The following is a 12,853-nucleotide window of genomic DNA, read 5'->3' on the forward strand; positions in this document are numbered from 1 at the left end:
AGGCTTCCCATAGCGGAGCCGTGATTCTGGCGTAGGGAGGGAGGTGACGCTCAGTATTTGTGGCGCCTGACAGTGAGATCTTCCTGTGTCTCCTGAATTGGCAGGCAGATTCTTTACTGTATGAGCAACCAGGGAAGTCCAAGAGCTGTGTGACTGTGAGTGGTTTCCAGAGGCAGGGCTGTTTCTGTTATCACACTGGGGTCCCAGCAGTCTTGGCGGGGTTTTTTTTTTTTTTTTTTTTTTGGCCGTGCCCCTCGCATCTTGCGAGATCTTGGTTCCCGCACTACCGGTTGAACCCCTGTGAGGGCAGTGAAAGACTGAAAGCAGCGAGCGACCCTGAGGGAATGCTGTATCTCCCCCCTTCCTGTGTCTCCTCAAGGGCAGAGCTGTGTTTCCTCAGACTGAAGCTTTCTAAGGCAGGGCTGTATCTTCCCTCAGACCGGGGCTTCCTGACAAACAGCTGCTCCCCTCAGACTTGGAGTTTCTGAGGCAGGGGTGTATCTCCTCAGAATGGCTCTTCAAGAGCGGGGCTGTTTTGCCTTATAGTGAGGCACCCTGAATGAAACAGGGTTATGTCTCTCCCTCAGACTGTCCTGTGTTCTTGTTTTAATTAACTAATTTATTTATTATTACTATTTTGGCTGTGTTAGATCTTCGTTGCTGGGCTCAGGCTTTCTCCAGCTGCAGAGAGCCGGCCTGCTACTCTCCCTTGAGGAGCACCTGGCTTCTCATCGTCCGAGCAGCGGCTCTAGCGGGAGGGACCCGGGTCGGGGCGCTCAGTATCTGTGGCACACTGGCACGTGAGATCTTCCCGTGTTCCCTGCATTGGCAGGTGGATTCTTAACTACTGGACCACCAGGGAAGTCCAAGTGCTGTGTGACTGAGAGTGGTTTCCTGAGGCAGGGCTCTTTCTGTGATCACACTGGGCTGGAAGAAGTCTTGGTGGTATTTTCTCTTGGTCAAGTGCCTCACGACTGGCGTGATCTGAGTTCCTGTACTAACGGTTGAACCCCTGTGAAGGCAGTGAAAGAATGAAAGCAGCAAGTGACCCCTGTGGGGGCACACCGTATCTCCCCCTCCCTGTGTCTCCTCAAGGGCAGAGCTGTGTTTCCTCAGACTGAAGCTCCCCGAGGCACTATTGCATCTTGCCTCAGACTGGGGCTTCCTGAAGAAGAGCTGCTCCCCTCAGATTTAGGATTTTGGAAGCAGGGCTGTATCTCCCCCTAAGACTGTGGCTCTTTGAGAGCAGGGCTGTGTTTCCTCAACGTGGGGTTCCCTGAGGGTAGGTGTGTGTTTCCCTCAATTTTGGGCTCTCTGAGGAAGAGCTGTATCTCCACTCAGAATGGGGCGCCCTGAAGGCAAGGCTGTTTTAACCCTCAGATTTGCCCTCCCTGAGGCAGAGCTATATATTCCACTTGACTGTGACTCTTGGAAAGCAGGGCTGAGTTTACCTCAGAGTGAAGCTCCCTGAGGTAAAGCGGTCTCTCCTCTCAGCTTGGGGCTCCCTGAAGGAAGAGTTGTGTTTCCCCTCAGATTTGGGCTCTTCGAGGAAGGGTTTTATCTCCCTTCAGAATGGGGCTTTCTGAAGGCAAGAATGTATCTCCCCTCAGATTCGAGTTCCCTCATGCAGGGCTGTCTCCCCTCAGACTGCGTGTCCCTGAAGGCAGCGCTGTGTCTCACCTCAGATTCGGTTTCCCTGAAGGTGCACTCACTCCTCTCACTCCTCAAGCTCAGGGCTGTGTTTGGTCAGAGTGGGCTCCCTGAGGCAGGGCTGTTTCTGATCTCAGTATCAGGCTGTGTGGCAGGTCTGTGTCTCCCTCCCAGATTTGGGTCTCTTTGAAAGCAGGACTATCTTTCACAACAGTTGGGCTCCTTGAGGTATGGCAGTGTCTCCCCTTCCAGTTTCCTGAAGGATCATTATATCTCCCCTCATTGTAGCTTCTCAAGGGCAGGGCTGAGTTTTCTCAGAGTGAGCTCCCTGAAGCAGGGCTTTATCTCACTCAGACTCTGTCTCTTGGAGAGCAGGGTGGAGATTTCCTCACAGTGAAACTCCCTGAGGTAAAGCAGTCTCTCCTCTCAGCGCTTGGAACTTCCTGAAGGAAGAGCTGTATTTCTCTCAGATTTGGGCTCTCTGAGGAAGGGCTTTAACTCCCTTCAGAATGAGGCTCCCTGAAGACAGGATGTATCTCCCCTCAGATTCGAGTTCCCTCAGGCAGGTCTGTTTCTCCCCTCAGACTGGGGCTCCCTAAAGTCAAGGCTGTGTTTCCCTTAGATTCATCTTCCCTGAGGCAGGGCTGTATTTCCCCTCAGATTCCAGGTCCCTGAGGGAATGCCATGTTTCCCCCTCACTGTGGCTTCTCAAGCTCAGGGCTCAGAGTGGGCTCCCTGGGGCAGGGCTGTTTCTGATCTCAGTATCGGGCTCTGTGTGGCATGTCTGTGTCTCTCTCCCAGACTGGGTCTCTTTGAGAGTAGGACTACCTTTTCTGCTAGTCACTGGGGCTCCCTGAGGTAGGGCATGTATCCCCTCCAGTGTCTCCCCTTCCAGTTTCCTGAAGGATCGCTATATCTCCCCTCACTGTGGCTTCTCAAGGATAGAGTTCTCTTCCCTCAGATGAGGACTCCCTGAGAGTAGGGCTGATTCACTTAGATTCCAATTGTGGAAGGGCTATATCCCCCTTCTTAATGGGGCTCCCTGAAAGCAAGGCTGTGTCTCCTCTCATTCTGGGGCTCCTTGAAGACAAGGTTGTGTCTCGCCTCATATTTGCGTTCCCTGATGGAGCTCAGTATCTCCCCCTCGCTGTGATCCTTAAGGGCAGAGCTGTATCTCTCCACAGATTGGAGCTCCTTGAAATCAGTGCTGTGTTTCCGCTTAGCGTGGGGCACCCTGAGGGAGGGCCGTATCTTCCTCTCAGGCTGTGGTTCTTCAAGAGCAGGGCTGTGTTTCCCCATAGTGAGGATCCCTGGGTAGGGAGGTGTCTCCCTTCAGACTAGGGCTCCCTAAAGACAGAAATGTCTCCCTTCTCAGACTCAGGTTCTCTAAAGGAGCTCTGTATCTCCCTTTCTTTGTGGATTCTCAAGGGCAGGGTCTCCATCTCTCTTGAGGCTTGTGCTCCCTGAAGTCAGGGCTGTATTTTCCTTCAGACTGGGAATCCCTCAGGCAGAGCTGTATCTCACTCAGGCTGTAGCTTTTGGAGAGCAGGGCTGAGTTTTCCCCACAGTGGAGCTCCCTGAGGTAAAGCTGTCTCTCCTCTCAGCTTGGGGCTCCCTGAGAAAGGGCTGTATCTCCCTTCAGAATTGGGGTCCCTGAAGGTAAAGCTGTATCTCCCTTTAGATTCAAGTTCACTCAGGCAGGGCTGTGTCTCCCCTCAGACGAGGGGTCCCTGAAGGCAGAGCTGTGTCTACACTCTAACTGCAGCTCCTTGAAGACAGGGTGATGTCTCACCTCAGAATCCTATTCCCGGAGGGAGGGCTGTGTCTCCCCCTCACTATGGATCCTTAAGGGCAGGGCTGTGTTTCCTCAGAGTGGGCTCCCTGAGGCAGAACTCTTTCTAATCTCAGTATTGGGCTCTGTGTCTCCCTCTCAGACTGGGTTTCTTTGAGGTCAAGACTGTGCTTTTTCAGGGTGGGGCTCCTGAGGGCTGTATCTCCCCCCTCAGACTATGGCCCTTTGAGAGCAGGACTGTATTTCACGACAGTGGGGTTCCCTGAGGTGGGGCATGCTTTCTCTTCCAGTTTCCTGAAGGATTTCTAGATTTCCCCTCACTGTGTCTTCTCAAGGACAGAGTTGTCTCCCCTCAGATGTGGACTCCCTGAGGGTAGGGCTGTTTCACTCAGATTCTGGCTATGGAAGGGCTATATCCCGTCCTCTTAATGGGGCTCCCTAAAGGCAAGGCTGTGTATCCTCTCAGTCCGGGGTTGCTTGAAGAGAGGGTTGTGTCTCCCCTCAGATCTGAGTTCCCTGATGGAGATCTGTATCTTCCTCTCACTGTGATCCTCAAGGGCAGGGCTGTATCTCTCCACAGACTGGGTCTCCCTGAAGTTGGTGCTGTGTTTCCCCTCAGAGTGGGGCTCCCTGAGCCAGACTCTCCTCAGACTATGGTTCTTTGAGAGCAGGGCTGTGTTTTCTTTTAGCAGGGCTCCCTGCAGGCAGGACTGTGTCTGCCCGCACATTTAGGCTCCCTGAAATCAGGATTACATTTCCCCTTAGTATGGAGCTCCCTGAGCAAGACTGTATCTCCCCCTCGGACTGTGGTTCTTAGAGAGAGGACTGTATTTCCCCTCAGATTCTGGGTCCCTGAGGCAGTACTGTGTCTCCCACTCACTGCAGATTCTCAAGGGCAGGGTTGTATTTCCTCATAGTGGGGCTCCCTGAGGAACAACCGCATCATAGAATGGGGCTCCATTCTTAGAATGGGACTTCCTGAAGGCAAGACTATTTGCCCCCTGCTTCACACTCCTTGCTGCAGGGCTGTCTCCCCTCAGATTTGGGTTCCCTGAAGGAGCTCTGTATCTCCCCCTCTCTGTGGGTCCTCAAGGGCAAGGCTGGGTTTCCTCAAAGTGGTCTCCTTGAGGCAGATCTGTGTCTCCCCTCAAACTTAGGCTCTTTGAGTCAGGGTTGTGTCTCCCTTCATTTTCGGTCTCCTCGAAGGAGTACTGTACTCCCCCTCACTGAGGTTCCTCAAGGGCAAGGCTCTGTTTCCTCAGTTTGGGGTTCCTATGTGCGGGTTCAGTTGCTGTTATGTCCGACTCTTTGTGACACCATGGACTGTAGCCAGCCATGGAATTTTCCAGGCAAGAATACTGGTGTGGGTTACCATCATCTACTCCACAGGGTCTTCCCGACCCAGAGATTAATCCTGTGTCTCCCTCATTAGCAGGTGCCACTGGGGAAGCCCCTGATGAAGGTCTATCCTCCTGTCAGACTTGACCTCCTGAAGTCAGGGCTGCCTTTTCCCTCAGAGTGGGTCTCCCTGAGGTGGGGCTGTGTCTCATCTCAAATTCAGGCTCCTTAAGGTAGCGCACTGTGTCCTCTCAGACTCGGCTTTCTCAGGTATCCATCTTGCTTTCTTTCCTGGGATCTTTCACGTCTGCTCCAGGCATTGCCGAGTCTCCATGTTGCTGGTTTAAGCTGAAGGCCCTGCTTTCCCTCTCTGGTTTTCAGTTCTTTGGAACTTTAGAGTTTGATCAGCCTGAACCTTGGGATTTCATGTGGTGAGATCCTCAGTACCACTGAAAAAGTACTTACCCCAACCCTGGATTCAACAACAAAGAATAAAAAATTATTTAAAAGAAAGATGTATTAAAAGGGGGTGGGTTTGTTTCAAAAGATGGAAATACCCTAATATAGAATAGTTTTTTGTAAACTGTTTTTTTAAAATTGCTTTCCTGTGTCTCCTGGGAGTGGCAAGAGGCTATTTGGGGTGGTTTCTTCCCCATCCTATGCTCAATTTTTTCACTAATACCCTAAACCTGTGTGTATGCCATCCCCTGGTTTATGAATGCCTCCCTTCAGTTCGCCTGGCTTCATTACTTTCGTCAGTATTTCTACTAGGACAGTTGCCTGCCTTGAATTATTGATACTTTTCAGGGAAACGCATACCCATCTGATTTTAGGATTGGACCATCAGGACAGGTTCCATCGGGTCTTCTGCTGTCTCCAAGTGCCCTCTACAGGCCAAAGAAAATAAATCATCCTAGGATATAGTGTTTTCCAGCCAGGAGCCCAAATGTGCAAAAATTTAATTAAAAAAAAAAAATTTTTTTTTTACTTAATCCCTATTATGACCTCCCAGTCAGTTCAGGTAATTCATAACTTTCTACCTCCACCAATTTCTCCTCAGAAAGCATCTAAGTTCTGTGACCAGCTTTCATTCTAGCTTGTGGGAGGCATATGTCCACTTTATTTATCCTATCTTACCCAATGGTTTTAATATCCACTGTTGTCTAAATAAGTTAGTTCTGCAAAATAGTGGTTTCTCTAACTCTATTGTCCTTCTATTCACCTTTATACTTAGAAGTATGCATTCTAGGTTCCTTTTCCCATCTCTCCTCCATACCTTTACCCTCTGTTTGGAATGCCTTCCCCACTTGGCAAATCCTACTCATCCTAGAAACCCAGATACAGGGTCACCTTGTCTCAGAGGCTTCCTGTACCAGTCGGTAGAGTAACTCATTCGCTCTCTCTCCCCTTCAAGCATGGTGGCTGTAGCTACAGCTGCCTGGCTTCCCTGAACCTTTGAGACAGAGGCCCCTCCCATGGCAGGACATCCAATCAAACTCTGCCTGATCTGGCACAGTGGTTCTCAGAGCTTAGTGAGCCCCAGGATCACCTGGAGGGCTTAGTGAAACGTACCTGGGCCCTAGCTCCAGGGATTCTGATGAAGCACCCTAAAACTTCACTGGCTTAACGAAAGTTGGTTTCTCCTTCAGAGCATATGTCAAATGTTGGAGGGCAGGTCTCATGGGTCCTTGGAGACCCAGGATGATGATAGCTCCACCAACTTGTGACACTACCATTTCAATGCTTGAATTTAGAGCAAGAGAGGAAAAATCATGAATGGCCTTTTCTCTGCTCACAGCCCACTGGCCAGAAATAATCCTGTGCCCTGACCACTGCAAAGTGGCTGGGAAACATTGGCATCACATGGACAATTTGATGAACACTGGTTTCTCTACCATAACCACTCGCCCCTTATTTACTGGCACACACACACAGACCTGCTCTCTGATCCTCAAACACGCCAAGTGCGTTCCTACCTTTGAGCCTTTGTAGTAGCTGCTCTCTCTGCACTAATGCTCCTGTGCCAGAGCTCACATGGTCGATTCAAATACCACCTCCTTGGACAGGCCTTACCTGACTGCCCAAAGCAGCCACCTAGTCCCTCAGATCAGCCTATTTCAATTCTCTGTACAGCCCTTATTATGCCATGTTTGGTCATCTCTTCCCTGTTCAAAGACTGTATGTATGCTCCATGAGAGAAATCAACCACTTATCACCGTGTCCGCACTACCTTGAACAGTGCCTGGTCCATCACAGATGTTCAAAATGTATTTCCTCAGCTCAGTAACCTAAGGGATTTCCCATTTACAGGTTGAAAACATGGAAGACCCAAAGAGAAGTGGCTTACCCAAGGTCACAGCACTATTAAATGGTAGCACTTGATTGAAATCCATGCCACTGAAACCACCAACACTATGTTTGCTTGGGTCACTTCACTGCTTCCACACGTTAAAGTGGCAGTAAGTTTTGTCATTTTCTTCTCTGTCTAGTGATCCTCCACTGTCCTTGGTTTTTAAATCTCAACCAAGTCCTATGGAAGGCAATTTGACAACATCTATTTGGGAATTTATTCTATAGGTAAGTTCATGTGTGTGGAAAATTACATATACGCAATATTTTTTCATTTCAGTGTTGTGATAGTGAAAGTTTAGAATTAATTTAAAGGTTCATGGGGGTGTACATGTATTCACAATGGGCATGTACACGATAGAGTAGTATATAGCCCTGAAAAGTGAGAGAGTGCTTCCAGCTCTGACTAGAAGTTTGTCTAAGGGAAAGTATTACATAAAAAGAAAGGTGGGATATAACAGAAGTATATGTCTTTCATTTAAGTTCCCCCAAGAGCTGAATCCCTCATGTATTTCAGAGATCAACTCCTCAATGAAAAGAACAAAATACAAATCAGTAGCAGTGTGGTTTCCATCATTTGATCTTATTTTATTGGTATTCATCAGCAAATAAAATTTTATTGTTGATTTTGGATGCATTACAACACACTTTTTGGTAGTGGTTGCACAATGTTGATCATTTATTAACTATACTAAATACTGCAACCTCTCAATTGCTGAATTTTACATGGGTATTTTCTTTGTGATGATGGGTGGCTCCTCTCTCTGAATACATAAAATGGTCCATTCCATCCATGGTTTTCATATTCCTTTGTTATTCTACCTACTGCTTTAAAATACATTCAAATAAAAAGATATAAGTTCCGTGCAGTGAGTGCACACATACCACAGAGAGGAGAGTTGAAAACATAATTAACCAACACCCTCGTGTTCAGAGAATAAATAGTCTGAAATCATGGGACTGAAGCTTGCTCCTGGGAACTTTCTCAAAGTATCTTCTGTGGACAAAAGTTCACACTCACTCAATTGAAGGATACATCTTTTGCCAAGGGGGTGGAAGAAAAAGGGAATGGGGGGTGCGAAATGATGATTTTACTTGCATATGATGTTATCCTTCCATAAACATCTGGAACAAATGGCCACAGAGCACCATGATGTACAGTCCCCAGCTCAGAATAAATAAATGGTCTGCTTGGACTGGAAAGCCACAGACACACTGTGACCAAGCTGGATAGGACAGAGAATGTTTAAAATATAGCACACACAAACAATAAATAAAAGTTTGAAACTTGGTGGATGACAGGGATGGGACCAGGCTCCCTGTTTGTTCATGGTTCTTCTCACAACACCTCTACTTTTTCCTAACGATAAAAAGTGGCACAAGGACACGAAGGGCTTTTCTGGGACCGCTCTTTTCTGAAACAAGAGGGCAAAACATGTGGATATTGAATGGCTGCAGCAGAAGACCACAGATGTGAGAATACGCTCAAGGGTGTCGGGTCTAGAGTAAAGACCAGAACTAGCGGACCTCCAAAGCCTTGTTTCTCTGTGAACTGGTTTGGTGTTACCTTTGGCCGTGTTTCTACTCTTTCACTGTTGACAAGTTTCATTCACCACCTTTCTCCCGACCCCTTTGCCTTAAGGTCCTATTGTTAAAGTCACGTTGGCTCTGGTCTTAATCAATTGGTTGTGACACTGGGTCCCAGAAATAAGCTGCTATCTCACTAGCTGCTTGGTGTGTCCGAAACTTGTATTTTGGTGTCACAGAACCATAGAGAGAACATTTTACTGCGACTTCCCATCTAGTACCATTACTTCCCCGCATATATTAAAAAAAAAAAAAAGGAAAAAGTAAATCACACAGAACACACAGGGGCTGCCAAACGGTGCAGCAGGAGTGTAAATACATTCTCTTTCAGGTCAGACATCTGGCCTGACAGTGGATTACAAAACATGGAAGGATGACTTCGCATTGAAGGCATGAGAAGAAAAAGTCACAGGTCAAAAAAAAGAAGCGACCGTCCGTTGGGGCCGAGCAGTGAAGGTCTTAAAGAAGCTGGGGCCCCAGAAGGAAAGAACAACTAACTCTTCCATCGTGAAAGCTACGGCAACTGCACGTGGCTGCGGACGGAGGCCCCTTACGCTCTTACGGGGCGGGAGAGGCGAGGTGCCCAGTGACGCCGGCGCGGCAGAACCACTGTGCCACCTGACAGCTCAGGAAGTGTGGCTCTGGAAGGCAGCCACAAATTCACTGGTTTCCTATCCATGGGATAAGAACACACTTGGGGGTTTCAGTGCTTCTCAAAGGAAAGAAGAAGGAAAGACACCCGGCTGCTCCTGCCCTCGGCCGCCAGCATAGGCTAGGTCCTCAAGAGTGATGTCACTGCTGGGGCGCTTCCTGCAGGATCTGAAGGAAGGGCAGGGCAGATACAGGTTTCCAAGTCCTATGTACACATTTTACAGAGTCTCCACTCTGCCCCCATTAGGCACGAGGTTGATTTGTCTAGCTCAGGAGGGGATGGACAGAGGAGGGCAGAGGGAGCGTGCGCAGGGCAGGGGGAGGAGAGGGAGGCGGGAGCCAGCCTGGTCTCCTCTAGGGGAAGGGCCTCTTCCCAGCCTCACCGTAAGCTAGTTTGTTTGGGGAGCTTAGCACCCATCAAGATGCCCGAGGTGAGTGTCACAGGGGCTTTCATCTGCATGCTGGACCCCACCATGGTGGGGAAGCTGCGGTTCCGTCGGATGCCACTGTTGAGCTGGAGCCCACCGATGGCACTGGTGACAGTGGGGCATCCGAGGGGCAGGCCTTCGGGTACCAGGCCTCTGGGGACAAGGGCCTGCGCAGGGCCTGGGGGCCCACAGAGGAGAGGTCCCTGGTCCTCAGTCAAGGTGGGGACATGGGCTCGCCCTGAGTTCACCACTTTGGCCACGCCAAACCTCCTGACTTTGTCCACGAGGTTGAGGTTGGAGACAGACACGTCAGTCTGGCTTTCACTGCTCCGGACCGCCTTCTTCTCCCTCACCTCCCTCAGGATGGAGCTGGCTGGCTTGGAAGCCAGGAAGTTGTCGTAGGGAGGGCTTGTGCACTTGAACTCGAAGGAAGGTGGAGAAGATGTGGGCGTCTGCATAGGCGAGTTGGGTGGTGTGGAGGGGATCACTGCCATCCTGGGGGTATAGGAGTGCAGGAGGGTGCCCCGACCGGCCCTGTCCCAGCTCTGGGGGTCATACACAGCCGCGGAAATGCCCCGCTCCTTCAGCAGCCACACCAGCCCCAGGGACGTGCTCATGGTGGTCGTGGACTCACGGACGTTAGTGAAGGATTCGGCCAGGCTCAGTCTCCGGGGAGTGCACGGCGTGGCCACTGGTGTGGATTTCAAGTGGCTGGCACTGCCACAAGCTGGAGTCGGGGCCGAGTTAAGGCTGATAAGAAAACACAACAGGTCACTGATCAGAAAATGCCCAGGAAAACCAAGGAAAGGGTCCGGGCCAGCCTCCTGCAGGGGCGCAGGGCAGGCCTGGGACATACTGAGGGGACTCCTCCAACCCAGGTTCCCTGGATGCCTCTTTTCATGTCTGATCCTCCCTCTCATCTGTAGAGGCCGTGGAGTCTCTGAATTGGGGGGGCTGGTTTACATCAATAGGAAGCTGCACGTGATTCCCTTCTCTCAGCCCTAGAGGGTGAGTACAACTGTTGGCTTTGCAAGTGAGGAAATTAGGCTCAGATTAGGTGACTTACTCAACATCACACTCAGCTACTCAGTGGAAGATCCTGGATTCGAACCCAAGTCTGAGTGACCCCAAAGATAAGACAGGAAGCCCTGCAGCAGAGAGGTGCTCTGTCTCTACCAATTTCCTCAAATTTCTGCACTTCTTCCCAGTACCCATTTCCTTGAGGTAAGATGTTAACCAGGGCTCTGCGGTATGAGTTGATTCTGGGTGTGGCTGAAGCAGGTGGAGAGGGCCCCCGGGCAATGGGGAGACTGAGGCTTGAAGGTGCACATCAAGTCAGCAGCAGATCCCAGGCTCCTGACTCCCACTACAGTGCTGTTTCCTCTGCACCCTGCTGCCCTTCAGTACTCTTCCTGCGGGTGCTGAAGTCCACTTTGATGAGTGGAGATAGGGGGACAGATGATACATGTCATGTATCATCAGATCTTCATCTAAAGAGCCACCTAGAAAAAGGCCCACTGGGTGGTGAAACCTGGTTACTAAAGGGAAAGTGGAGAGATTCTTCTGTCCACTTATATATGACTGAGGGCCCACTAGATTCTAGAAGCTGGGATTCAGCAGTAAGCAGAATCAAGGCAGAAAGTGTAACAAAAGGGCAGCAGTGGGAAATGCATTGCTGTCTGCCTGGAAACCAGAAGGGTCCCTCTTTTCACAACTGCTACAGGGATGGAGTGAGGCACCCCCCGACCCCAGGCACAGAGCCCCTAAGCTGTTGCTGGATGAGCAACTGAGGGGCACAGAAACATCCCTTCTGACGGTCTCATAAGACCTGCCCTGGCACCTACCTAAGGACGCAGCAGGGGCTTCGGGTGCCCCTGGGAACAGGCAGCTGGGTGGTCCCCAGTAACTCGGGGATAGAGCCCTCTCCCCCCAGCCTGGCAAGGGACGGGCCACATACCCTGGACAAAGCACCAACTTAGGGAAAGGGGAGGAAGGGGACAGGCTCTGGGGCAGATCCCCAGAATGAGTAGAGCAGGGACTCCTCCTGTGGGAGGACAGGTCAAAAGCCAAGTACAAGTTGCAGCATCATTTGGCTCCACACTCAAGTGACCTCACTGCTGGTCAGTCTATACATGGTAAGGAACCCAGAATAGGCCCGTCTCACACAAGCTTAGGAGTGGGGATGCTGGTGGGTGGGGAGCACTCAGAGGAACATGGGATTAGAAACCACAGCAGATCCTGAAGCTTAAAAGGTGGGTCTTCAAAAGGCACAGGTGGATTTCCACAAAACTGATCTACAAGCAATCGAGGGTGGAAAAAATCTGTACTTGGTCACAGAACCACTTCTAGAGAGATTTTCCATTTTTGTTTCAGGCTGCCATTCTTTCAAACTCAGGCAAAAAGCCTTCTCCTGCTACTTACTTCTCAGGCTTTTTCATCCCTGATGAGGCCATAAGGACTTAGAGAAGAAGGCAGGGGTGCAGTGTTGAGTCCTACAGCTGCCATCAGAAGAGTGCCAGGGCACCAGCCTCTCCCAAGGGGAAGCTCTGTCCATTGCTTTTCAACACAATCTCTTCAAACATAAAGCTGGGGGATGGGGAAGCCAGGTTCTCCAGAGGCAGGAAGGGAGATGGAGACAAGCTAAAATTTAGAGATCCCCTTCTGGTAAGAACCTTGGTTAGACCTGTATTAGTGTTGGCACTTGGCTTGACTGGGGTGTTTAGACAGGTTAGGGGTATCTGCTGTCAAGGCCGAATTAGCCAGGCACAACCACAGAGACACATCCACGCCCACGTTGCGGGTTAGTGGCGGCCACACGTGCACACACAGCTCCTTCACAGGGCCCTGCCAGGCAGGCCCTGCTGGCGGTGTGCTCACCCCCTGCCTTGCCTGTGGGCTCACTCTCTGCCCTACATCTGCTCTCAGCTCAACAGGGCCTGGGGCTGCTTCGTCGTCCTCCTCACATGACCTGTGGAGAATTATTCATAGTTGAAGGTGCTCCTTGGGGTGGCTGCTCCCTCCGAGCTGGCCCAACTCGCCTCCCTCCTGTGAGATACTT

General features: G+C 50.5%; 1 protein-coding gene across 4 annotated transcripts in view; it reads right to left on the reverse strand.

The window, feature by feature from the left end:
- Nucleotides 1–7,691: 7,691 nt before the first annotated feature.
- TRAK1 (trafficking protein, kinesin binding 1) overlaps nt 7,692–12,853 on the reverse strand; it is a 99,973-nt gene continuing 94,811 nt past the window's right edge. For all 4 annotated transcript variants that reach the window (XM_010835453.1, XM_010835454.1, XM_010835457.1 and 1 more), the window contains one exon: nt 7,692–10,545. In XM_010835453.1, the coding sequence (XP_010833755.1) occupies nt 9,747–10,545 (799 nt within the window). In that variant the 3' untranslated portion in view covers nt 7,692–9,746. The remainder of the gene's footprint in view (nt 10,546–12,853) is intronic.

The sequence above is a fragment of the Bison bison genome, unplaced genomic scaffold (genome assembly GCF_000754665.1).
Source record: "Bison bison bison isolate TAMUID 2011002044 unplaced genomic scaffold, Bison_UMD1.0 scf7180017864043, whole genome shotgun sequence".
Lineage (NCBI taxonomy): Eukaryota > Metazoa > Chordata > Mammalia > Artiodactyla > Bovidae > Bison > Bison bison.